Source organism: Ischnura elegans, chromosome 11, assembly GCF_921293095.1.
Source record: "Ischnura elegans chromosome 11, ioIscEleg1.1, whole genome shotgun sequence".
Classification (NCBI taxonomy): Eukaryota; Metazoa; Arthropoda; class Insecta; order Odonata; family Coenagrionidae; genus Ischnura; species Ischnura elegans.
In genome coordinates, this window is record NC_060256.1 from 101,128,600 (window position 1) to 101,154,046 (window position 25,447).

Here is a 25,447-nt window from a genome sequence, read left to right on the forward strand (position 1 = left end):
GTTATTTTGGAAGCGGGTGGAGGCCCTCGTTTTTCCTTTTTTTCTCGTCACTGAGCGATAGAGGGCGGCATAAATGGCGGTTAGGCCGGCTGCCGCTAAAATTCCGTGGGTGCTGGAAACAAATATATATTTTACGTGAACTTAATAGTTGTTATTCGCTCCTAACCACAAATTTATAACATTAAATTCTTATAATAAACTTTGCAATTCATTATTTGATTACGTTTTCTAAACTGGTCGGGAATTTCTTAAGCGATCGTTGATGTTGAAGTATGAACGAGAAATGGGAATTTTATGGTGGTATAATTATTTAATGATCTTTCACAGCATAAATCGATAACAAAAAGCCTTTTCTATGAATAATACCGAGAATAACCATCGAAAACATTTAAATAAGACCACTAAAGACAAAAAAGGGCGGAAGAAACAAAAGCGAATATTTTTTCGTGACTTATGAAAAAGGTTTGAAATTACGAAACTCGATTTTACGAAGTGCCAATTTTCTGGTCCCACTGACTTCGTAAAATCAAGAGTTTACTGTATTACCACCAGTGATTCTACTTCTTCCAGTGATTCTTCACCATCCTGTTCCAAGTTGCAGTCTTCAGAAAAACTAAATCCTGCTTTTTTTAAAACAATTTGCAATTTTTCCCTCATCAACTTCTTTCCAAGATCGTGCTACATAGTGTAGTGCATCTAAAAACTGATACTTTGAAGCTCTTAGTGTCCCTCCCACTGTCTATAAGATTAATTGCTTTTATCACTAGAATCCTGCGGTCATTGGATTTGAATGCATAGATTATCCCTAAATCTAATGGCTGTAATTGGCTGGTACAGTTTGGTGGGAAGAACACCAGTTTTATATTCCTCAAATTCATATTTTTTGGGTGGGCTAAGCATTGGTCTAAAAATACTACAATTTTTCGGTTTTTTCTACCCATCTTGGCATCTAGAGCCTGCATTTGTTCCTGAAATAAATGTGATGTCATCCAAGCTTTGGTATTAGCGGCATTGGTTGTGGGATATGTCTTGATATTTTTAAAACATCTGGGATTTTTGGATTTTCCAATGACAAATGGCCTTAACTTTTCACTACTGTTAGCATTAGCACCTAACAATACTGTTAAACAAGCTTTGCTATGCTTCCCACCATGGCAAGATTCACCTCTAAACTCTTAAAGTTTTATGGGGAAGTGTATTGAAAAAAAGGCCTGTCTCATCTAAATTGAAAATGTCTTTTGGAGCATACCCTACTACATGCTCACTTAAACAATGTTCCTTTCACTGTGCCACTGATTAAGGTTCAACACTATTGGGCTCACCACAAATTGTTTTGTATACAACATTATGCCTTGTCTTAAACCCTCTTAACCATCCGTTTGAAGCCTTGAAGTCTTCAATTCCCAGCCTCATTGCCACATGTTGCGCTTTTTCCTTCAAAATAACTCCGCTGATGGGTATGTTAGAGGACCTGGTGCATTGAAACCATTCTTTTAAAATTTCTTCTAGTCCGTCATAATTTGAGTACTTAACATATTTTCGCCTCTTTGCACTGGGTCCGCATTCCACTGCACTGGTTTCTATGTTTTTGCGAATTTTAATAACAGTGTTTAATGTGGACGTACACTGGAAACCCAAGTTCTTCGGCAAGGGAAACACATGAACCTATACATGCGAGTCAACTCTTCCCAACATTTTTATTTTATCTTCTATTGAAAAAGTTTTCCTCTCTCATTTCTGGGCCATTACGTATTTGATTCGCGTTTATTGACGCTGTCACAAAAAAAGCAGGGAAAAAGAAATTACAATTAAAACGACTTTAAAATTAATTGAAGAACTTAGTAATAATGTACGCGAAGGAGAACAACCAGTGCGTGGATTATCACGAGAACGACAACGAATATAAACATAGCGTCTATATTCGTAACTACGATGCTTACAAGTGAAGTGGAAAACCTACAATACTTACCACCAACAAATGGAATGAAATTTAAACTTCGCAAACAACCTGTCTCAAGAAATCCCGCGATAGTGTGGTCAGAAACAGATGAAGAAGGAATTATTGTAGTAGTTCAAAGAGGCCGTATTAATGACAGTGGCACTGGTGACAGGTATTCCAAAAAGGCAAGGAGGTTGTAAATACAGCTTCATTTCCTATATTTACAACCTTCTTGCAAAAAGGTTATCCCTACCTCCAATCTCTAACACACTTTCTTCTTGATTACAGTGCGCTATCCGCCATGTTCCCTTTGGCGGCTTGGCGTAAAAAGCGGGTCATTTGAAATTTCATTAGCGTAAATGCGGGGAAGACTTAACATTGTAGAGATACTTAAATCATCGGGACTTGACGAAAATGACGCAAATTGCGGGAAAACGTATATTGCAGGGGCGTAAAAGCAAGGTTCTACTGTATGTACAAAAACCAAAAAAATCGCAAATTATTCTTCATCTTAGGCCTACTTTTTACAAATTATTCTTCATTTTAGGCCTACTAATGGTCACCAATTTTATCAACACAATACTCTCATCACCACGAGTTTCAATATGCCCAGTTCATAGAGGTTGTTTGTTGGGAATAGAGCTATCTGCAGACTGCTGATTTCACTTCCGCATTTCAGTTGCAAAGTGTTGGCTGGCCAGGAAATTCATTAGACCAAACAGGGGAAAGTCGAGCAGTGGCAGGTCAGGACTGAATGGTGGATGCTGGAGCCAAATTTGGGTCCAAATCCAATCTTGTCATCACTCGCTGGCCCTAGTGGTTCTCCGCCAGGGTCTTAGGCACCCAGCAAGCACTAACTTTGCGGAATTTCAACGTGTCACTAACAAAGTCGTACTCTGCACCATTGAAAATTTTGAATGGCTGCATGAAGGTGCACATTCCAATCCTTCAAGATTGTTGCCTCAATGGGGTGGACATTTTGCAGGGTGAAACTGTTATGTACCGGGCATCCTGAGGGTGGGGAATCGCAAAGGTTCACACGGCCCTCTTAAGGATGTATCACACTAGCGATTGCGACTGCCGCTGCGACTGCTGCTGCGACCGCAATTTCAGCTGCGGCTGCGACTGCACCTCATCACACATTGCGGCCGACGCCACGGTCGCGCATGCGCACGTATAACGTTTCTGCTTGTGACTTGTTTGTTTACGAAAGTCCAAAGAATTGATAGGGAGCAGCATTGTTGAAATTGATCCTAAAATATGTTAAAACGTACTTCATAATTACTTATCTGTGTACTCGGGTCCAATATCCAATATGCTGGGCTTCCATCTTCACTTTAAAAATCCGAAATTATCTCAGCGTTATCTCGCAACCTTCTTGAACTTCCCTCGCTACGGTAACCAAAACAAACACGTCTGCCGCAAGCACGCGAGATTAAAATAGAGCTCTCTGATTGGCTGCGACTGCGACTCAGAAGAATAGACGGTCGGCTATTCTTCTGAGTCGCAGTCGCAGCATCGGCTGCCTCGCTCTGATTGGTGGACGGGCCAGTCGCAGCCGCAGCGGCGGTCGCAGTCGCTAGTGTGATACGGCCTTTAGAAGAATGCACATCACCTTGCTACAGTGCAGACAGCTGTCCCCATACACGCCACAAATATATTGAACAACACTTCGCTGCTCTTTGCACATGGACAACAGTAACATGTGTGCCATGTTTGTTTCATAGTTCAGGCTTGTCTCGCTGGAGCTGCATGTGAAAACAAGATACCCTCAAAGCACACACTTGAAACTATATGACTGTGAAATTTCAACAATCCATCTGCAATACCAGGGGAGAAAAAAATTGTATTGCATTACTTTCCGATCTGCCCTCATATTTATAATTTAGAATGGTGTTCCAGAAACTAAAATGATAAATTAAAATTTTGTGAACATGGTTATGTTTGTCTAACAAATAGATATCAGGATACATAATATTGTCTTCTTATATTTTTAGCTCTGTGACGATATATGTAACATGCATGGAGAAGTTATATTAAAAAGATATGGGCTCCATAAACAGCCTCCTTCGTGTATTACATATTTGATTTCCCCAATCTGTAAAGCATTTGTGAGGTGCACTTTGTGGGCAGTACGTAATTTGCTGCAATCCGTGCAGGGCTCTCCACCCCTCCTGCCATGGGACAACTCTCGCTGGCCGGACTGTAGGTAGAAGGTTTTTTATAGAGCGATTACGATGGTATAAATATAAAAATTTTACTTAATGTACAAAATCTTCAGTTTCAAAGCCTCCAAAAGCTAAACCTCCGAAAAAAATAACCCTGAGCAGTTTACATACCTACAATAAAAGCACCGCATGGGAATGTGAGGACGCATATGCTGCGTAGCAAAATTCAGAGTGGAATATTATTTATGACATAGGAGTCTGTAGATAAGAGCTTTTAATCATTGCCAAGAGATTCAAAGGATCTGGTGTAGGAAATAGCGAATTTTAATTGTACTCGCTGAGTACATAGTCCTTGAGGGTGACCCACGTGTAAGTCAAGCCGTTCGTTTAAACAAATTTAAGGGATTGCTGGGAAGTGCATCACAGTTTGCTGATATGAAACTTTGAATCATACAGAATTTTGGAAAGAATGAAGAAGAGATAAAGAAGATTCACTATGATTGGTCCTAAGAAGAGGATTTCTGCTATCAGCACAGTAATTCTGCTTTTACAATTTTTTTTACGGTAAATTACTCGGCGGTGCTGAGTCCGCGCTCGCTAACCGAAGGTAGATTGTTATTTTACCATATTGGTAATACATAATTGTGATTTTCCTACATGGCAATATCTGACGATGTCTTGATCGAACTACATGAAATGTACATCGCCGGATAGCATGCAACAGCATGTAATGTTGCTCTTGCTTTCCATTAGGCGAAGTCAATGAGTCAATGTAAGGATGCCTACCTAACTACGACAATGCTGCACTTACAACTACCATACTAAACACGGGATAAGATGGAGGGGGTTTCACTACAGCGCAAGTTCCCAAGCTTAAGGCAAAGCCTATTATATTACTATAGCAATGAAGCAGGGGAAAGAGGATTGGGGGGGAACTAACTCCCTCTCCCTCTGATAACTGGGCCAAACAAAAGAAGAACATAAAATGGGAGCGTGCGGAGTATACTCAATGTCGTAAATCACGTAAATGCTTGGACATAACTGGCTTTAGGTATTGTAGATGTGACACACATCTTGTATTTTTAGTTTAATATACACATTTACTGGTAAGGCAAAACATAATACAGTGGAACCTCGTTAAAGCGAGTACGGGCTATAGCGACACCCCCGCTATTACGAGAGATAGCCGATGCACCGTCAATTGACCCTATAATAGGCGTGTTAAAAAATTCGTTTTTACGAGACCCTTTCGGTGTTGGCTATCGCCATAGCGAGGGTTTCACCGCCGGAAGACTTTCATCAAGACTCCTTAACCTCTGTAATTGCTAGCGATCTGTTAGAAATGAAGTTAATGGAGTGCATCTGTCTCAAATTTATGTGGTAAACTGTCGTTCGATAAATATAATGATTGACGAAACAATGCTTTGCATGATTTTTATTCAGTGCGGCGCTTATAAATTGTTTGAATAGTTGGTCGTTATTTGAGTAAGGAAATTTAGTGATGCAAAAAAACATCGCCTTTCGTCTGGATTTATGATTACGTTTATCGGATAGATGTTAATCTGTCGCCGCACCACTCCTGTTCCTGTGTATCTGTTCGCAACAGGTATATTGGCTATTATCTGCTCCACCTCCGGTAAAGCGACAATTCGCTATAGCGAGTGTTAATTAGTGCACCGTGGGGTGTCGTTATATCGAGGTTGCACTGTAGTTAATGCTTGCTCAATGGCTAGTGATAGAAAAAAAAAATTGGGGGATGGGTTCTGATTAGATTTTTTGAAATTGAACTGGTGGAACTATTTTAGCATTATAACTTCCATTTGCCGATTTCTTCGAAACTTTCTTTTGGATTTACCCATACAAATTTGGTTTTTGATGGATTTCCGACACTACCTTCATTTGACTTTGGACTTTCTCAATCAGCTTTCTTGGCTATTTTCGGCTTAGCACTTTTAGTATTTAGTATCGGTTAAAGTGCGTTTGGTGGGGCCATGAAGCAGGTAGTCCCAGGTTGAGCGTGGCCACCCTCGGAAGGGTCGCTAATCCTCGACCCTTTCCTCGACGATCTCACCTTTGCTGTCCCACGTCTTCGACCCTACCAGCGGGGGGCATCCCTCCCTAAAAGTGACCGTTCCGACTGCAATTTGAAAATCAATCAATCGATACAATAATCAAAAAATAAATGTTTTCATCGTACTCTTGTCAAGCGTGCGATCAAGTACATCTTTGAACCGTGTGTCTGCGATGAAAAATAACGATTTTGTTAACTTTGCTGAAAACGTGGTTTCGGACCACCGGAAAATGGCAACAGCGGTTTGAAATGGGCAATGTAGCGGGCTGTTTGAGTGAGTGACGAGCGTGAGTTTAGCCATGTGGCCGTACCGTTCATTTGCACGCCAAGGCTTCAGTTAATTTACCAGAGTATTTTATCAGTCACCAGCTACTGATACTAAGTTCGCAGGCTTTCACAATGTCAATCTTCCATCATACTGCAAATGATAGCAACGGTATCTCAATAAGTAGATCATTACGTTACCGCTATGATGACTACCCTAGAGGTGCCTAAGCTGTGTGAGTTTTAGATGGTGACTGCGAATATTTCGGAGTGCGTAATCAGAACTGAGGCTGTTATTAATTACCACAAGGCACATATATCATACCTCATGGTTCGTCTACGTCTACGTCTACATAAAATCCCGCAAGCCGCCTAAAAGGCATGTGGCAGGGGGCGTAAGGACACCCCCTTAAAGATATCCATTCTAAATTCTTTACGTTAGTCTTGTTAGTGCTAATACCTCATTGGTGAACTTGAATGGAAGTCTCTATCAGACTGCAGGCTGAAAAATAAACTGAACCTATTAGATAAATTCTAATAGGTTGTCTAATGACGACCTATTTCAAGTGGAAAGGCGAATATTACGAGCAGACAGAAGTGGCACCAATGGGGTCCCCCATTTCTCCCGCTGTGGCCAACATATACGTGGAAGATTTCGAGACGTCAGCTCTAGAGAAGGCCCCCTTCAAACCGTCGATGTGGTTGCGGTATGTAGACGATACATTCGTAATTTGGAGACACGGCAGAGAAAAGTTGGAAGAGTTCCACCTCTATCTTAACAGCATTGACGAGGACATCAAATTCACGAAGGAAGTGGAAAGCGACGGGAAATTGCCCTTCTTGTATCTCCTCATCACAAGAAAAGAAGTCGGATCCTTGGGCCACACCGTCTATAGAAAACCAACACAAACAAGTACCTACTAGCCGGATCACATCACCATCCAGCTCAAATTAATTTAGTGATGTCCACAATGATCCACCGATCGATCACTCTCACGGAGGAGGACCACAGGGCCGAAGAACTAAACAAATTAACGAACATACTTATGAAGAATGGATACAGACGGAGAGAAATAAGGATGGCCATCTCCCGCAAATTAAGTAAAAAGGACTCAAGGATGGAAGAAGAAAAGACCGAAGAGCAGCAGAAAAAAGCCTTCCTGCCGTATATTAAAGGGGTCACGGATAAAATATCCAGAATACTACATAAATATCAGATAAAAACCGTGTTTAAGCCACGCATGCAAATTAGAGACATCATTCGAAACGTGAAAGGAAGGGAAAAATTGGAAACGGAGGGAGTATACCAATTAAAGTGCGGCACATGCAACCAAGTGTACGTGGGTGAAACTGGACGCACAATAAGAACCAGAGTGAAGGAGCACAGCGCGGCGATTCGACTGGGCCACGCCGATAAGTCAGCAGTCGCTGAACATGCCGCACAAGGACATACCATCGATGTAAACAACCCAAAAATTCTCGCCAGGGAGAAATACTTTAAAACGAGGATTTTCCGGGAAGCCTTAGAAATCAAAAAACATAAAAACAACTTCAACGGAGACAAGGGGCAGAAGATCAGTGACACATGGCTTCCGGTCATTTCCAGAAAAACAAGCTTCCAGAAAACTCCCTATCACCACCCACCACCTATAAATTGATGCGAAATAAAGACAACATGGTCATTTGCCCTGATGAGGTCTCCGGCATAGGAGAAGAAACGTCGGCCATTTTAATAACCTGATGTGGGATATTCCCAAAAAACCATAAATCTACAAACATGGACCGCGAAATCTTTAGTAATTTGAAGAGATTCTAGTTTACTGTCTAAGTTGGACAATATTTTATTGATGCTATGGTAGGTAGCAGTGGTAGTGGACATGGATTTTCTAAATCCATGCTGTGTGGTGGATAATAGGTTGTGAGATTCTAGGTATGTAATCAGTTGAGCATAAAAAGCTGTTTCAAAGATTTTACCAAATTGATTCGGTATAGATATTGGTCTATATGAGCTCATATGCTGTTTATTGCCTTTACCTTTATAGAGGGGGATGACTTTGGTACTTTTAAGTGGTGATGGAAATTGGCCAAGCCTTAGCGATTCATTGACTAAGAATAGAAGAGGGTTTTTGATGGCATCAAATGATTTTTTGATGATGATGAGGGGAATGCCATCTGGAACAGTGGTGTATTTATTCGCCATTTTGTGAAGGATATTAGCTAATTCATAGTCAGAGCATGGGCGAAGAAATAGAGAATTACATTGGCTTGATGATTGCCTACAAGTGCTTTGTTGAGCCACATTGAGAGACTGATGTGATGTGAAAAAGTCATTGAAAGCCATGGCAATTTCAGAACTATCCTCAAGTGTGTCACCTTGGGAATCAAGTAATTTGAGATTATAATATGGTATTTCCTGGAGTATAGGTCATTTATACAAAAGTTAGCAGCCAACGTTTCGATTTATTTTCTTAAATCATCTTCAGGGCTATGTTAGAAAAAGTGTGAAACAATATAAAATACAGAGAATAAGACGATACACAATATTTATGCATAAAAAAGGAACAATTGGGTTTTTTTAATACAATATAATTTAAAGAAATATGTATATATAAACATATACAGTCGGATCCGGATTTAACATCTTCGCATTTAACGTTTTTCCGCATTTAGCGTTTATTTTTTTGGGTCCCGATTCATTCCCTATTAGGACAATGTAAAAATTATCCATATTTAGTGTTTCCGCATTTTGCGTTTTTCCTCATTTATGGTCGTAAAAATTTATCCCGCTCAAGATTTTTTTTACTCGATTTAACGTTTTTTCATGACGGTTCATCCAAATCTTCGAATTTATGCTCATCAACAAGAATGGTCTCATGAAAGTTTACCAAGAGTCGATAGAATCTACCGGGGAACGCTTCTTCAACTGCTTTCTTCCGCGAGCTCAGCACTGCGACCTTCAACTCGCAAGCTGGGTGATTTGTCTTCTCGTAATGTTTTGCTCCCCTTCTGATCCAAACACCCGGCACTTTTTGTATCAGATCCGATCTAATGGAGCAAAGTCATCCCTTAATAACCTCGAACTACCTTATCCTTCACTTCTTGAACTTGACTTCGATGATACGTGACGACTTATGACACGAGTTATCCTCCGAGGGCCGCTACAATAATGTTTTCTTGTAAAGTTTTCAATTGATAGCTTATGCCCCTTTCAACTCTACTCCCTACGGGCAGTCCATTATTAGCCCAATATTTTTCCAGTCGGCTACTTTCTCTTTTCAAAAGAGGAGGCCCAATATCAATTGCGCAGTTCACTAGAAGATTCTTTCTGTAATCCATTCCAAGGTCAGTTTCCACGGAGGAACAGCGAAAGAACAGAGGAAGTGTTTCCCCTGTCATGACCGTGAGTGAGAGCATTCTTTCCCTGCAGAACAACATTATTTTACATCGTAATTTACATATCCCAGAGCCAATTTACCGACATGCGGCTGGTTGATATCGATGTCGATTCAAAAATATCTATCTGGTGCTAATTAATGTCAAAAGAGAATGACAATCGGAGTTTTGACGAACTATCACGGGTCATGACTCAAAATAAATCGCTCATGCTGGAAAAAAAATCACCGCATACTCACGGTAGAATAGATGAGCGCGGAAAAATACGAAAATCCGGCAGGTATCCCTTTGTGGTTGACTTCGACATCATAACCCTAACGAAATTGCCAAACTCCAGAGGCACTGACAATTTTTCTGATGAAATCCAGTTCTGTTGAAGATTAAACCTTTTCACTTTACTTAAAGTTTAGCTAATCGTTATTCAAGGTCCAACCAAATTTCATTAAAAGCTGCCGAGAAAAAAGGTGAGTTGGAGTCAAGGTGATCAGCGCGCCGCGTAAACAACTTCTCCCGGCTCCATTCGACCTGCATGAGGCCGCGGATATATGACAACGAATCTGGTGTCATCATCGAGTTGAATCACCATCGACTTGTACGCATACTAGAAATAAGATTCTCCTTTTTTGGATGACCTCAAAATCCAAAATGTGCGCACGGGAGGCTTTTTAAAGGCTCATCCCTCGTTTCGCCGAGGCAGCAGAAAACGTTAAGTTGGTATGATTCCAGAAAACCTCCCTTTTATTAGATATTCGGTAGTTTAGATTTCAGGATTAGCGATCTTCTGCTGTCCCTTTATTTCACTCATCTTTATAGATGCAATGACGATTTTTCGAGTACTTACTTACACCTTTCCTTATTATATTAGAAATGCTATAGTCACCTGCATGTCACTTTTACAGAAAAAAATTTAAAATTTCATCGAGACCACTGAAATATACGTAAAAATGGAACCACTAATTTCCATAATAATATTCCGTGTGGGAATGCTTTTCAGTTAATGCATATTAAAATTTTCTTAAAATATTTCTTTAAAACAATTGTCATCCTCTGATTACTTATTTTTACTACCCATATTTTAGCTGATTCCTGAAAAGTATTATCCAACCTTCATAGGGCTGAAAACACTTAACCCTTTCGCTGCTGTTCAATCTCCGGAAACCTTCTCCTCACATGCGGAGAAAATGTTAAAATGAAAGGCCTGGGCCTATGGAGCAGGTACTTCCAGGATGGGTGTGGTACACCCTCCGAAGGGTCACTAATCCTCGACGAACTACCCACTAATCAAGGACCCTTTCCTCGACAAACTCACCCTCGCAGGACCGTCTCATCGGCCCTACCAGCGGGGGCCCTACCTCCGGAAAAGTGACTGCTCTGACTGCATTTTGAAAATCAACCAATCAATCCGATCATCACAATAAGATTGTTCTCATCACTCTCCTGCAAATCAAGCAATCAAGCACGTCTTTGAACCGTGTCTCTGCGATAAAAAATAACGATTTTGTTAACTTTGCAACAAAACGTGGCTGCGGACCACCGGAAAACGGCCATTATATCAAAGTTAACAAAATCGTTATTTTTCATCGCAGAAACACGGTTCAAAGATGCACTTGATTGCTTGATTGGCAGGAGTGCGATGAAAACAATCATTTTGTGATGATCGGATTGATTGATTGATTTTCAAATTGTAGTCAGAGCGATCACTTTTCCGGAGGTAGGGCCCCCGCTGGTAGGGCCGATGAGACGGTCCTGCGTGGGTGAGTTTGTCGAGGAAAGGGTCCTTGATTAGTGGGTCCCTTCGAAGTGCTTCGGCAAAAGTGCTGACCGCATGGCAGGGAGGAAGAAAAACTACGTCCACCGCAGTCTGCCGTGCGGACGTACTAGGTACGTCCACAGCAGTGAAAGGGTTAATCAATGAATTTTTTGCTGCATGCAGCACCTTTTAGTTACGTAAAATAATAATATTTTTTATTCATAAAAAGCCATTCCAATCATTACAGACCCTAAAACCTGAAAAAAAATGGCAAGTCCTCATTTAGTGTTTTTCCGCATTTAGTGTTTTAAAGTTTGTCCCCCCTGAAAAACCTTAAATCAGGATTCTACTGTATATATATAAGAACAGAATGGAATATACAAAAAATTTTGACATACCTCTAAACTTTGAACAGATTTATTGATGTTTGGTTTCTAAGGTATTGCCACAACCTAGGTTATAAGGTCAAGGAAAGGAAAAAAAAATAATAATTTGAAATTAGTGGTTTGCAATTTTGGAAATTTTGACTCAATGATAATTTTCCATATTTCTTTTGATCTGTTTCCAGCATTACATATTCTATGATCATTAAAAGTTCTTTTAGCATCTTGAAGAAGACGTTTGTATTTCTTTTTCATTGACTTGTATTCGAGCATTTTAATGGGGTCCGAACAGTTTTTGTAATAGAGGGCCAAGTTTTTCATGAGTCTATATGCGTACCGGATTTCGTCAGAGACCCATGACTTTCTTCCCACAGATGGAGACGAATTTTTAATTCTAACAGGCAGTACAGGAAAACAATAATCAAAATAGGTCATATAGGTTGAATAGAAACAATTAAAACCATCTACAAAGGAGCTTATGGAGTAAACATTGGACCGGTGATGTGACAAGAGTAAATTACAGAAAGTATTCATATTCTCATCAGAAAAATTTCTTTTGTACTGCAATATCATCTTGTTTGAGGCATTTAGGGTAAATGTAGAGATTAATGGGTAGTGGTCAGAAATATGAGATATTATAACCTCAGTTTTCTCAGTTTGATATTCAGATTGTATACATTATTCAGCATGTTGGAAAATTTATCAAGAAATACATTGAAATTACCACTTGGAGAACGGTATATGGTTGAAATAATAAAACTAAAATCGAAGAATTGGATCTTGGTCATGCTACATTCAAACACCTGTTCAACATTGAGATAGCTGTAAGGGAAGGTTACGGAGCTATAGCTTATATTGACAGAAACAAGAATTAGAACTCCACCATTTTTTAGAGTGGATCGGCAGTAAGCATCGGCCACAACATAGCCGGGTAGCTGTAATGAGTCAAGTTCGTTAGCCGTGAGCCAATGCTCATTAATGCAAATCACATCAGGCTGGTGTTGAGAAATAAGCACTTCCACTTCAAGTAGCTTGTTCCTAAGGCACTGAATATTAATATGCAGAACATTAAGATTTCTGGCTAACTCGCCGGCGATTTTGGCCGAGGTTTGGGAAAAAAAAAGTTTCCCCAGTAAACATATTTTGGCCAAAAACCAGGAGTGAGTAGTTTGTGTTGAATGATTTTTTATATAGACTGCGTGACTTTGCGTTCATCGACGTGACACAAGCGGAAAAGAGAAACAGTCAACCTTCGAGAACACCAACTTATTTATTCTGGTTACCAACCAAACCGTTCCGACAATTAACAATCGATAGTATCGATACACCCAGTATCACAAATACATATGTAATATATACATTACCAAAATTATGTATTCATATTTTCCAACACTCCCACTATTTGTGATAACTCTTCCTTAAAAAACAGTAAGAACACAAAGACAAAACATAACTTTCTGTTACTTTGAAATAGAAGACACAATATTCAATAATGTTCTAAATCTAACAAACTTGTCCTTACACAAAGGTTTTGTAAAAATATCTGCTAACTGATCGTTACTTTGAACATATTCAACATTTACAATTTTCCTTTCATACTGCTCACGAATGAAATGGTATCTAATATCAATATGCTTAGTCCGCTTGTGGAACTCGGGATTTTTGACAAGCCTTATAGCACTTTGGTTGTCCACATAAAGTGGGGTTGAACTCACACAATTAAAACCAATATCATATAACAGTTTCTTCAACCATACTACATCCTTGGCAGCCATACATGCAGATACATATTCAGCTTCAGTGGTACTGAGTGTCACCATTTTCTGACGTTGAGAGATCCAAGTGATTGGACCACCTGACAGCAAACACACAAATCCAGTCATTGACCTACGAGTATCAGGATCTCCTGCAAAATCTGAGTCACTAAAGCATATCAAATCTTCACTTGAACTACCTCTACTGTACAATATACCATAATTAACTGTACCTTTGACATATTTGAAAATTCTTTTTACAGCATTAACATGGCTTTCATCATAATTATTCAAGTACCTACTCACACAATTAACAGAAAAAGAAATATCAGGTCTACTAACAACAGCTAGAAACAAAAGTGAACCTACAGCTTGGCGATATGGAAATTTTGTAATACCACTATCATCGGTTGCTTCACTCAGCTTTACACTGGGAACAGCAGGAACATCCACCGGAGTAGAATCAAATAGCTGAAATTGCCTGAGGATTTTTCCGGCATAAGTTGTCTGATGAACATGAATAGTACCTGCGGCTCGATCTCTCATAATTTCCATGCCACAAAAGTTCCGAACCTCTGAAACTTTTATTTCATACTCTTTACCAAGAGCTTCCAGAACACCATGAATCATCTCCATATTGCTCCCAATCAGTAGACCATCATCTCAATGCCTTCTGGGATTGACATATATACCTCTTCCTTCAATTCCCCATACAGGAAAGCGGTTTTAACATCAAAGTGAACCATCTCCAAGTCTTCTTCAGCTACAACTGCCAAGAGAGTTCTCAAAGAGTCATACCTCACAACTGGTGAGAATGTCTCTTCATAATCAAGCCCTGGTCGTTGACTAAACCCTCTTGCACACAACCTAGCCTTGTAGCGTGTGCCACTTTCAGAGTCTTGAATTTTAAATACCCATTTCGAGTCTATCACTTCCTTGCCATTTCTCGAAACAATAGTCCATTTAGTGCCATTAACCCGGTGAGCTGATAGTTCTTCTTCTATAGCTTTCTTCCACTTCTCCTTCTCAGGCCCCGTAACAGCTTCCCTATAATTGATCGGCTCAGCACACTCAGCGAAACTTACATCAATACCATATCGCTGAGGTTTTCTTAATTGTTCTTTATCTCTTAAACAACGTTGAGCTACTTCTTCTCCTTGTAATAGCTGAGTTTCTTGACTACATACTTTTGGATAATCTTGGCCTGTTTCCCCATCAATTTCTTCATTTCCTTCTTCTCCAAGCAGTTGAAAGTGGAATTCTTGCTTACTAATCTGCACTTTCTCATCTGCTTCATTGAACTTGACATCTTTCGACTCTACGATCCTTCTTCTTTCTGCATCATAGAGACGGTAGTTCTTTGTTTGACTTTGGTAACCAACCATTACCATTTTCTTCGCCTTTTGGTCCAGCTTCTTTCTAAACATGTTTGGAATATGAACATAAGCATCTACTCCAAAAATTCTCAGATGAGATAGTTCGGGCTTCTTTCCAGTCCAAGCTTCATATGGTGTGATACCATCCTTGTTTATTGTGGTACGATTTCTCAAATAAACGGCTGTATTTACTGCCTCAGCCCATAGGTAATGTGGAAGATTTCTTGCGATCAACATTGACCTCGCACTCTCCATAATTGTGCGGTTGTCTCGTTCTATACGACCATTTTGCTGAGGAGTAAATGGCGCAGAGGTTTCCAGTACAATTCCATGACCCACTAAGTAAGTCTTCATATTTTCATTCAGGAATTCAGTGCCACAATCAACTCTTAATACTCGAATGAATCGACCTCGTTGATTTCTCACAAGAGTATTGAACTCTCTAAAACATTCGAAAACATCAGACTTGTGTTTCAAGAAATATACGGACCTGAACTCTGAGGCTTTGTCCTTTATCAAAAGAAAATACTTTGCTCCACCAAGGGATTCAACGTGCATGGGACCACATACGTCAGCATGTATTATGTCAGAAGGCTGACATTTCCTGTCTCCAGGTACACTCTTGTATGTGTTACGATGAGATTTCCCCAGCTGACAAGCCTCGCAAACGAATTTTTCACCTCCTGCTTGGTTCAGCCCCTCGATAATGCCTAACCTGGATAATTGAATCATCGCTCCAGCATTCAGATGTCCCAGACGTTCATGCCACACTTTGAAGCTATCTCTTGACGCGAGATTGGCCTGACAATCAGTGACTACAACAAATAACATTCTATATATTTTGTTCTCCTGTTTCACACCTGTAGCTAGCACCTTGCCATCTTGACACACCATCACGTTATTTCCTGCAAACCTAACCTCAAAACCTCTTGAAGTACATACGCCGACTGAGAAAAGATTTTTCCGAAGTTGAGGCACGTACAAAACATTTTCAATTCTCCCAAGCTCCCACTTTTTGTTCGCGTACTTGCAGATTACAACAGTTCCAACTCCTACAGCTGTGCACTTCGTGTTATCTCCTAAAGTAACTGAGATATCTCCGCATTCAACTAAATCATTAAACCACTCACGTCTGTAGCAAATATGCCTAGACGCACCGCTGTCCATGAGCCAGGTATCTCTTACTTCACTACGTGAGATAAAATCTTTCACATCTTTTGCCTCATTTACAGGTTTGCTGCGTTCATGAGTAGAATCTTTACTGAAAGCAACAAAAGCACTCACAGAATTCCCAGATCCTGTTTCTTCCTTCTTCTTCTCCGTCTTTTTATTCTTCCTGCAATTTCGGGCAATGTGGCCAGGTTTTCCACATACGCAAACAATTTTGGCTTTCCGCTTACTTCCAACTTGTTTTCCTACTGCCCTTTTTTCATCTCTATCTATCGACATGGCTGCAAACGCACTCGCCGACTCCTCTATCTCCGTAATTCTTGCTTCCTCGGCGATCAGCCTCTCCTGAAGTCTCTTTACGGTCTGGTCAGCTGCTGCGACGTTATCCCACGCCGTAATTAGTGGATGAAACTTAGCGGGAAGGCTCCCCAGAATCTTTGCCATAAGAGCAAGATCCGATATCTGCTCTCCGACGTCTTTTAGTTGGGCCACAATATTTTGTAACTTCGCAATATGCTTTACGACAGAATCACTCGGCCCCATTGTATATTCGTGAAACCGCTTCATGAGAAGAAGCTTATTGGCTTCCGACTTTTGCTCATGCACGAGACATAGCTTTTCCCACATTTCAGACGCCGATGTGCACGTAAGTAAGTACTCTAGCTGTGAATACTCAACTGAGGATGCTATAATGCACATTGCTTTTGCATTGTCCTTCACCCACAGTTTCCCTGCAGTATCTTGAAGATTTGCTGGCTGTTGACTTGTTCCCAGCACCACATCTAGTATTCCTCCAGCAAGGAATACAGTCTTAATTTGAAATTTCCACAGCTGGAAATTGGTGCCATCGAACTTGGAAATGCTCCTCGTCAAACTCTCCGCTTCTGCCATGACGGAATACTCGCGATCACTTTTCCTTAAGTTCGCACTTCACTAGTCACGTAAATTTCTATAAAATGTTGCCACACGTAGCTGGGCCCATAACCTGTTGAATGATTTTTTATATAGACTGCGTGACTTTGCGTTCATCGACGTGACACAAGCGGAAAAGAGAAACAGTCAACCTTCGAGAACACCAACTTATTTATTCTGGTTACCAACCAAACCGTTCCGACAATTAACAATCGATAGTATCGATACACCCAGTATCACAAATAAATATGTAATATATACATTACCAAAATTATGTATTCATATTTTCCAACAATTTGGCACCCAGATCATCCTGGAGCTTTTGCATCCGTTTTCATTTTCTATGAGCATGGCTGAAAATATCGAAGCTGTGTGAAAATAGTGTGTGGATAATCCGTTGCACGGGTAATCCGCAGCCGGATGATCGGGAGTCTGCTGTATGTGGCTAATTAACTGTGTTTCTTCATTGTGGGGATGCCACCAGTTAGCGAAGTGAGAAGTTAGGGACGTACCTGCTTCGGTGTTTCTATTCCATAACTTATGTTGTGTGACTGGATGGGTGGCTCCACACAAAATGGCTGACGATAGGTGATATAGCCCATTGGCATGCAATTTTGTATGAAAAGCATGCATTGTGTTTGTCACCTCCTGGGTGGCACTTCCAGGTAGCTCCTTCTGACACTGGCCTCATTGTAACTCTCAGGTTGTGAAAGCTCAGAAATTAGTAGTGGGCGCATACCACATTCTTGAGGCAATGCATTGGGAGGGTCTCTGAATTACGGGCCCCTATGGCAACGCCCTTGCTGCAGTGGGCCCGAACAGTGGCTGCCCTATGTTCCTCCACTTACTCCTCGGTCTTTGCGCTCCTATTGGTGGAATGCCCCCAAAGTGTGATGTACCAACTAAGGACAATGGCCAGAAGATGGGGAGGCCACATTGTGCAGGACGAGGTAAACATTGTGGTGGACGACACTGTGGTGGTGGGAAGGGAGATTAGGGTGTGCGGTGATAGTGTTTGTATGCCTACCTGTCTCTGTTCTTTCTTGAAAACCAAGCATTAGGGTGAGAAATCACGAGGAAGTTCTAATTTCTCTCTCTTTGTCGACAGACCCGGCTGATGAATCAGAAGAAGCTGATCAGCTCATCGGGAGACCACCCTCGGATATACAAGGGCAGCATCGATTGCTTCCTTCAGGTATTTTGAAGTGTTTGCTTCTGTGTTATGCATTTAACACTTCTCCGATTGTGGTTGTGGCCTTTCTCATCTGGTGATTCACGGTAGATAGATCTATACGTGCTCAGCCAACTGTCACAATCAGATGGCATCATGTGAATGGTTTGTGTGGCAAATGTCCTTGAGAAAATCAAAACTGTTCACTGAATGCCTAGACTCTGTTCACTTTATGTTTGCAGGTGAGACTATAATAATGAGTGAGAGAAGGAAAAGTTTCTCCACAAATGACCTTCCCTTTTCCAATCCAAAGACAGCAGGCGTGGCCTATTATTGCCTTGGAAATTCAGTCCCTCTCAAACCTCAGTTGTGTTAACATCGTGAATCTGTTCACAGTGTTGCCAAACCTCACACATTCTCTTGGTGCTCTTCACTTCTTCCCTTCAAATCCAACTTATTAACCACTTTTCCTCATTCTTCCATTCCAGTCCATTTTTTTTAGCTTCTATTCTGATCAATTTTTCTCACCTTTTCCATTCCCTTCAGGACCTACTCCTTTCCTTCTCCATTCTTTTCAATCCCTTTCCTACCAACCCCTAACCCTTTTCCTCTACTTTATATTTACTTTTGACTAAAAAAGCCCGTATAGTTTGGGGTACCTCCTATTTAGAGGAGGAGGTACCCTCTGAGCATTTTGATTGAAGGCACAATGGAAAAGGAAATAAACATGCTGCTTCGCTGTAACACTAAGAAAATGGTGTTTAATGTGCTCTGATACTTTCAACTGGAGAACGATTTGGGAAAACCAATTCTTTCTCTCAAGAAAGTTCAGCAGAGAGCTGCGGTAGCATGTGGGCTGCCCCTGAGAAGAATCCAGACCATTGTTTGTGAAGGTAATGCTCCCACTCCCTTTTACATTTCTGCATTCATATTATGTCTGCCATACAACTTGCTTGCAGTCTAACCCCGCTATCATTAAGGCAAAAAGTGGTAGACTTAAACTAATCTTTCTTAAACTTTTTCAGGTTCCTCTCCCACAAGTGGAGGGTCTCCAGCATTCAAATCCCCTTATAAAGAGAGGAAGTCAAGATGCAAGACAGTTTCCGAGCTTGACGACTTTCAAATTATGTATGTTTTGCGGAGAAGTATCCTCAATTTTCCTGCCGAACTTCTCTTTGGGGAGCAACTGCATCTTCCCGGCGATTTCTTTGTCGACTCTGACCAGCATTTGGATTCGACAGATCTAGTCTCTCAGCTGCATGACCACATGAGTCAGCTGCGTCCGACCCCTGCGTCACACCACATCTCCTCAACTAGTTTTTAGTGTTGACGAGACAGTATTGTTTTGGAAAAGAATGCATTTTCGTTCATTCATTTTCAAGGAAGGAGAACCTGGGTCAGGTTTCAAGTCATTTAAAGACTGTTTCACGTAGCTGCTAATGCCTTGGAAGACTTCAAATGAAGATGATTTATCATTCATAACATATCAGCGGTCGCTGAACATTACGCCTCCAGCCCTGGGCATAAAATAATGTTTAACACTACACGGGTACTGGCAAAGACAGAAGAATATCATCCACGTCTCATACGTGAATCCGTCATGATAGCGAAAAGGCCAAACAACTGCAATAGGGAGGATGGATATAACCTCAACCACTTATGGAAAGGGTTCCCGGCCCAATCTAATGACCAATGGCTTTCACCTTCCATGAAAACTTAAAATCGGGTCAACAATGGTTTGACGAAACCTATATAAGCTCAGAAGGAGAACGGTTTCCCTCCCATTCTCCTGAAAACGCTCCCAGCAGGAGGAGTGAAACGTTGAGTACGAAAATTTTACCTACGCAGCAATTCCCGAAAACAACCTCTAACAAGTATTATGGCAAGGGAAATTCCCGAAAATAATGGTGGTGCTAAAGAAAATGTGGGAATCAGGTGAATTTTCCAAAGGCATCACACCATTATCAAAAGTTGTGAAAGGCATTGGCTTCTGCTACAAAAAACCAGTGGATGAGAGGGAATTGTTGATGGAGAGAGGTGACATTGTCACGGTCAGAATTTCTTTCTTGAGTGAAATGGATAACTTGCAGAGCAGTGGTCCAAGGCCAACTTTTTACCTGGAATAAACTTGGTTGAACCAAAATTACTCCTTAAGAGCTTGTTGGATAAGGCCGAATGAAGGAGGAAAGATGAGAGTTGTGATCAGGAAAGGATGAAGGCTGATCATATGCCATGCAGGATCAGCAGGAATGGGCTCCATCAAGGAATGCAGACTTGTATTCCAGAGAAACAGCTGAAAAAAATGGACTACCATTCAGATATGAATGCGACCCTTTTTACGAAATGTTAAGTCTTAAGCTAAGGAATTAATTTGACACTATTACACACTTTTTGTTAATGTTTAAGTGAAGTTCATATTTATTATCCTAACTAGGTGCTTCTTCTGAACTCATTCATTGGTTCCAAAACTTTCTAGTGATTTGGAGCAATGAGAGATTCTCTGATTCTCAAGAAAATTCTGTGATTTTAATGGACAGTGCGAGCTATTACACCCATGTCTCGTATAGCGCAAGGGATGCGTTCCTTGGGGTCTTTGCGCTATACGAATTTGCGTTATACGAGAGCGTTTTAACATAGGGAAGATAGGGATGCGTTCCTGGTAGCATAGGTCTTGGGTATTGAATTTCCTCTAAAACATCTATATTCCCATAAAAAGCCTTTGAAAACATTATTTATAGAAATATTTATAGTTTAAAACATCTTTAAAGATAGTATTCACACATTCAAAGACTTTTATTCACGTTAAAAAAAAATTCTTAAGTGCTTTCGAAATTCCATCCTGTCGTGCGGGTGGGCTAACATCTGCTTTCTCAGGGGATCGTAATGCGTTGCCGGCAGTTGACGATTTTTCAAACTAGTCTACAAACAACTATTGTGTCACCCAGGCCCTTTTGTCGCTCATCGAAATGACAGGAAAATGCTACTTTAAATGCCATTTCATAGCTAGCGGAGTTTCTGAATGATAAATCATTTTAATTTGAAGTCCTCCGAGTCATTAGCAGCTACGTGAAACAGTCTTTAAATGCCTTGAAACCTGACCCAGGTTTTCCTTCCCTGAAAATGAATGAACGAGAATGCATTCTTTTCCAAAAGAATATCGTCTCGTCATCACTAAAAACTAGTTGAGGGGGAAAGGAGCCACTTTCAATAACAGCTTGGAGTTCATCAGAAAATGTTGTGGTGACTACGCTATAAATACTTGCAGATTCACCTGATATCGCCGCACTGAAAATACCTGCTCGCCGTTTAAATTCTGGAACCAACCGGAGCTTTCACTAAATGTCTCGGAGCGATTACCACTCTCGTCTTTTTGTACTGATTCACCATGAACTTTCTGTATGTGTAGACCGCTTGGTTGAAGTTGGTGCAGCTGAGGTCACTGATATTTTAGCTTCGTCTTTATTCAGAATAAGGCATCGTGAGTTTAAACTTCCGCGCAATATCGCTTTGACGCTCTCCATTTTCAATGTCATTGACCTCTCTCAAGTCCTCTTCTAGGTTTATGGTTTTTCTTGATAAATTCTTTATTTTTCTACACTCATTCCTATTTTTCGCCATATTCTCTTGGTTTTTACTCTGTATGGCTCTATCTAAATCACCTTCTTCTGCTGAACTGTATTCCTGAGACGCAGAAGGCCTAGACTGCGGGGAGGGAACGAATCCATTGTGCTTGAGACTCTATAGCGGACCCTTTTAAGTGTTGATGCTATTCATGCGCAACTCGGCCACCGCTCCATTTCTCGCCCGTGAATACCGATGACCTTGAAGGCTTTAGCGTAGACCCTCTACCTGGAAGTCAATCGCCCGGTAACCTACGACGGCAAAAATACGTCTCAAACCGTATGGCTGAAAAAAAAATTCATTTCCACTAGCGCCACGCTTAATTAACGATCTAAATTATTCATTATCATTCTGTTAAGGAGACAAGATAAATCTTCGGTAGGCCGGCTATCTGGACCCAATGACGAGTAATACTTTCGGCACTTGCACAGCAATGGATTTCGATTAATATATAAACAAAAAAGACGATTAGAGGCAAGAAATAATATTAATATGCGTAAATTGATAGAAATTTCGTGTGCACTTAGCGTAAGTTCACGTTTTATCACGAGAGCGTTTAAGATTTTTGATTAGGCTACACTGCGTTGCAATGTTTCCCCGAGGAACGAATTTGCGCTGTATCGAAATTGCGCTAATCGAAATTGCGCTATACGAGACATGGGTGTAATCTGTTGTGAGGGATACCACCACCTCCACTAGGACGTCCGAGCTTCAGGACCTGCTGACAAAAAAAGAAAAATATATGTATGTATTGTACACCTTGAGCCAGGCAAGGGCGGAATTATATTGGTGGTATTGGTGGGAGCAGCAAAGGGAAGAAAAGAATTCAAACTCAATATCATGGCTACAGATAGAGGACATACTGCAATACGACTTCCCCGGTATCATTACCAATACAACCCCACTTAAATGGTGGGGTCTTAAGTGGCTGAAATGAATGCTATGTTCAAGATGAAAGACCTTGAAGACATCTCTCACCAGGGGGGTGTTTCAGAGTCTCGTAGGATTGGCGGCGTCGGAAACGGATTCATTCCGAGTCGATCGGGAACCTATCCTACGCTCGTCTTCCGTGCGTTTCACTCATACTATCGGAAAGCGTTCCGCTTTTGGTATGACGTCAACAGTCATCCTCCTCCGGGAAACGAGAAAACGTCACAATTTTCAAGTGACAAGTGAGCAGCGAAAATAACCTCCCGCAAGATTTGATACTTGACAAGGGAGGCGAAAGGTATGTACGGGCATAAATAAGTGCTAATTGATACATTGTCACATAATTGACGTTGTTGCCGGGTAAAATTATTTTAGAATTGTTCGTATGTAGTTTTTTTAACGTAATACCCTGTCGTTTTGAGCAAATTACGGGAATGAAGGAAAATTTTGAACGAGTTTGTTCTGTCATTCTCGTGAGAGCATAGTTGATTGTTCTTAAGAACTAAATTACAGGCAGTCACGAAATCCATAATTTTTTCCAACAACATATGGTTTACTTACTCAATTGTTTAACCAAATTGTCATATTTTCATTCAGTATCTCAATTAAATATGAATATTGACCATCATAAATAATGTTATGGCCTTCATGATATGCCGTAAACGTCTTAAAAATTTTCCGTGAAAGTGGAGGTACGCTGGAAGAAAATATAGCGATTACATTAGGTTGAATAGTGTACATTAATAGTAATGGCTCGAGTTATGTACGTTAAAATAACGCAAAATAATTTTGTTAGTTTGTTATCTGTTTTGCACGTTCTCGGTTATTTCTATAACACCATTTTATTTGGTACGAAAATGACAAATTGTTGCTACTGATGCAACTTGAAATGCATCTTCTAAATTATATTTCAGTGAGCGATAATTCCACAAAGAAAAAAATATTCGCTGCAAAAGGGAATCGAACCTATAACCTTTACCTCGCTGCATACTGCCTTAACCCGCTGCGCCACCGTCAATTGTTACAAAAAGGCCGAAATTTGTAACCTATAAATAGAAGGATGGTATGAGGGAGCTTCGGTATAGTTGTTATCGTGGCTATTCCCGTTATGCTTGAACTAGTATTTCATATTAAAATGAATATTTAGAATGTACATGGAATGTACTGAAACCATGTACCACGTAATCAGCTGAATTAGGTACATAACCACGTCTAATTTCGATGTGACTACGATGTCAAGCCACACACACAATCATTTAAAACTATACAAATTGTTATACTTCCTAACCCACGGACACGTATTCAATGCATTATGCTACCTGCATATTTGTAAGTCGTTACGCCATGCATTCCAACTTGTTTCACGTTCTTTTTGCCAAATTACTCGTCCAAATAACAACGCAAACGAACTTGTACCGTCAATGATACAGTCTGCCTATTTATCGCCTAATTTGCACGAGAATTAAAGTCACTTGCACTTATATTACTCTATCAGAATATCCGCATATATCAGCACTCATGAAATAAAGTGGTATGATTTTATTATAGCCAAATACTTAATAAAAAACAGCAATATAACATATCTCCACTCGCCACGGGAATGAGTTTCCGGCACCTCTAGCCCACTCGACTTCTATCCGATAGGAAAGCCGGCCTTCAGTCGATAGGAAGCCAGTCTGAAACGCACGGATTGCCTGGCCGATAGTAAGTGACGCAGAATCCGCGTCAAGTCTCCCGATCCGCTCGGAAAGGGAGACTCTGAAACACCCCCCTGGTAATAGGTGGTACTGCTGAAAACTATAGAGATTCGCTAATATTCTTGTTGGATTCCATTAATATAAGCGAAATTTATATTATGTTGGTCATCAATGAAGTGATGCGGGAAGTGTGGGCTGCATGTGTCTGTCACGCAGAAAAACTGCAAGGGGAAGATTTGAAAATATAAATGGCTTTGGACGATGTTATGGAGCCAATCATACTGGGCTTACTGAAAGTGACTCCAAAGATGAAGACACTGATGCGGATGTAGCCATAACACTGTCAGTTACATTATAAATGATTTGAAAAAAAATCCATCATGCTATGTACTTCTTTTTCCCCTGTTTTCCTATCCTCACCCTCATGAATTCCCTTGCACTCCCTGTAGATCAGAATGTTTCACTTAAGTATGCCTTTCACCAAATTCACTGCAAACAGGGTGGTAGCTGACTACATATCTCCTGGGCTTCTGTGAAGGGATTATCCCCAATCCCTTCCAAATGAGTCGGAGGTAGTAAACGTTGTACACGTTGTTTTGGCACCAGGCCCAAAATACCTTTGACCACCAATGACTTGCACGCTTTCAGTGACAAACAAGGGTGGCTGTGGGCGGATTAAGCAGGGGGGCCATTGTTTCTCATATGGTTGTGATGCGCTATCCACAATGGCCTAGTGTAAATGGTGGACTTTAAAAAAATTTGTAAGTGTAAATACGGGAAGATTTAACACCGTGGAGGTATGTAAATCATCAGGACTTGATGATAATGTTATAAATTGCAGAAAAACA

At 40.7% G+C, this 25,447-nt stretch overlaps 1 protein-coding gene across 4 annotated transcripts in view; it reads left to right on the top strand.

Annotated features, from left to right (window-relative positions):
- The window catches only part of LOC124168120 (mitochondrial uncoupling protein Bmcp), a 110,712-nt gene that overhangs the window by 64,079 nt on the left and 21,186 nt on the right, over positions 1–25,447 (top strand). For 2 of the 4 annotated variants that reach the window (XM_046546242.1, XM_046546243.1), the window contains exon 7: positions 18,289–18,375. The exons of 1 other annotated variant lie outside the window; for it this stretch is intronic. In XM_046546242.1, the coding sequence (XP_046402198.1) occupies positions 18,289–18,375 (87 nt within the window). Of the gene's footprint in view, positions 1–18,288; positions 18,376–19,376; positions 20,144–25,447 lie in introns of those variants that run through there. One more of the 4 variants, XM_046546241.1, reaches the window with a different exon arrangement.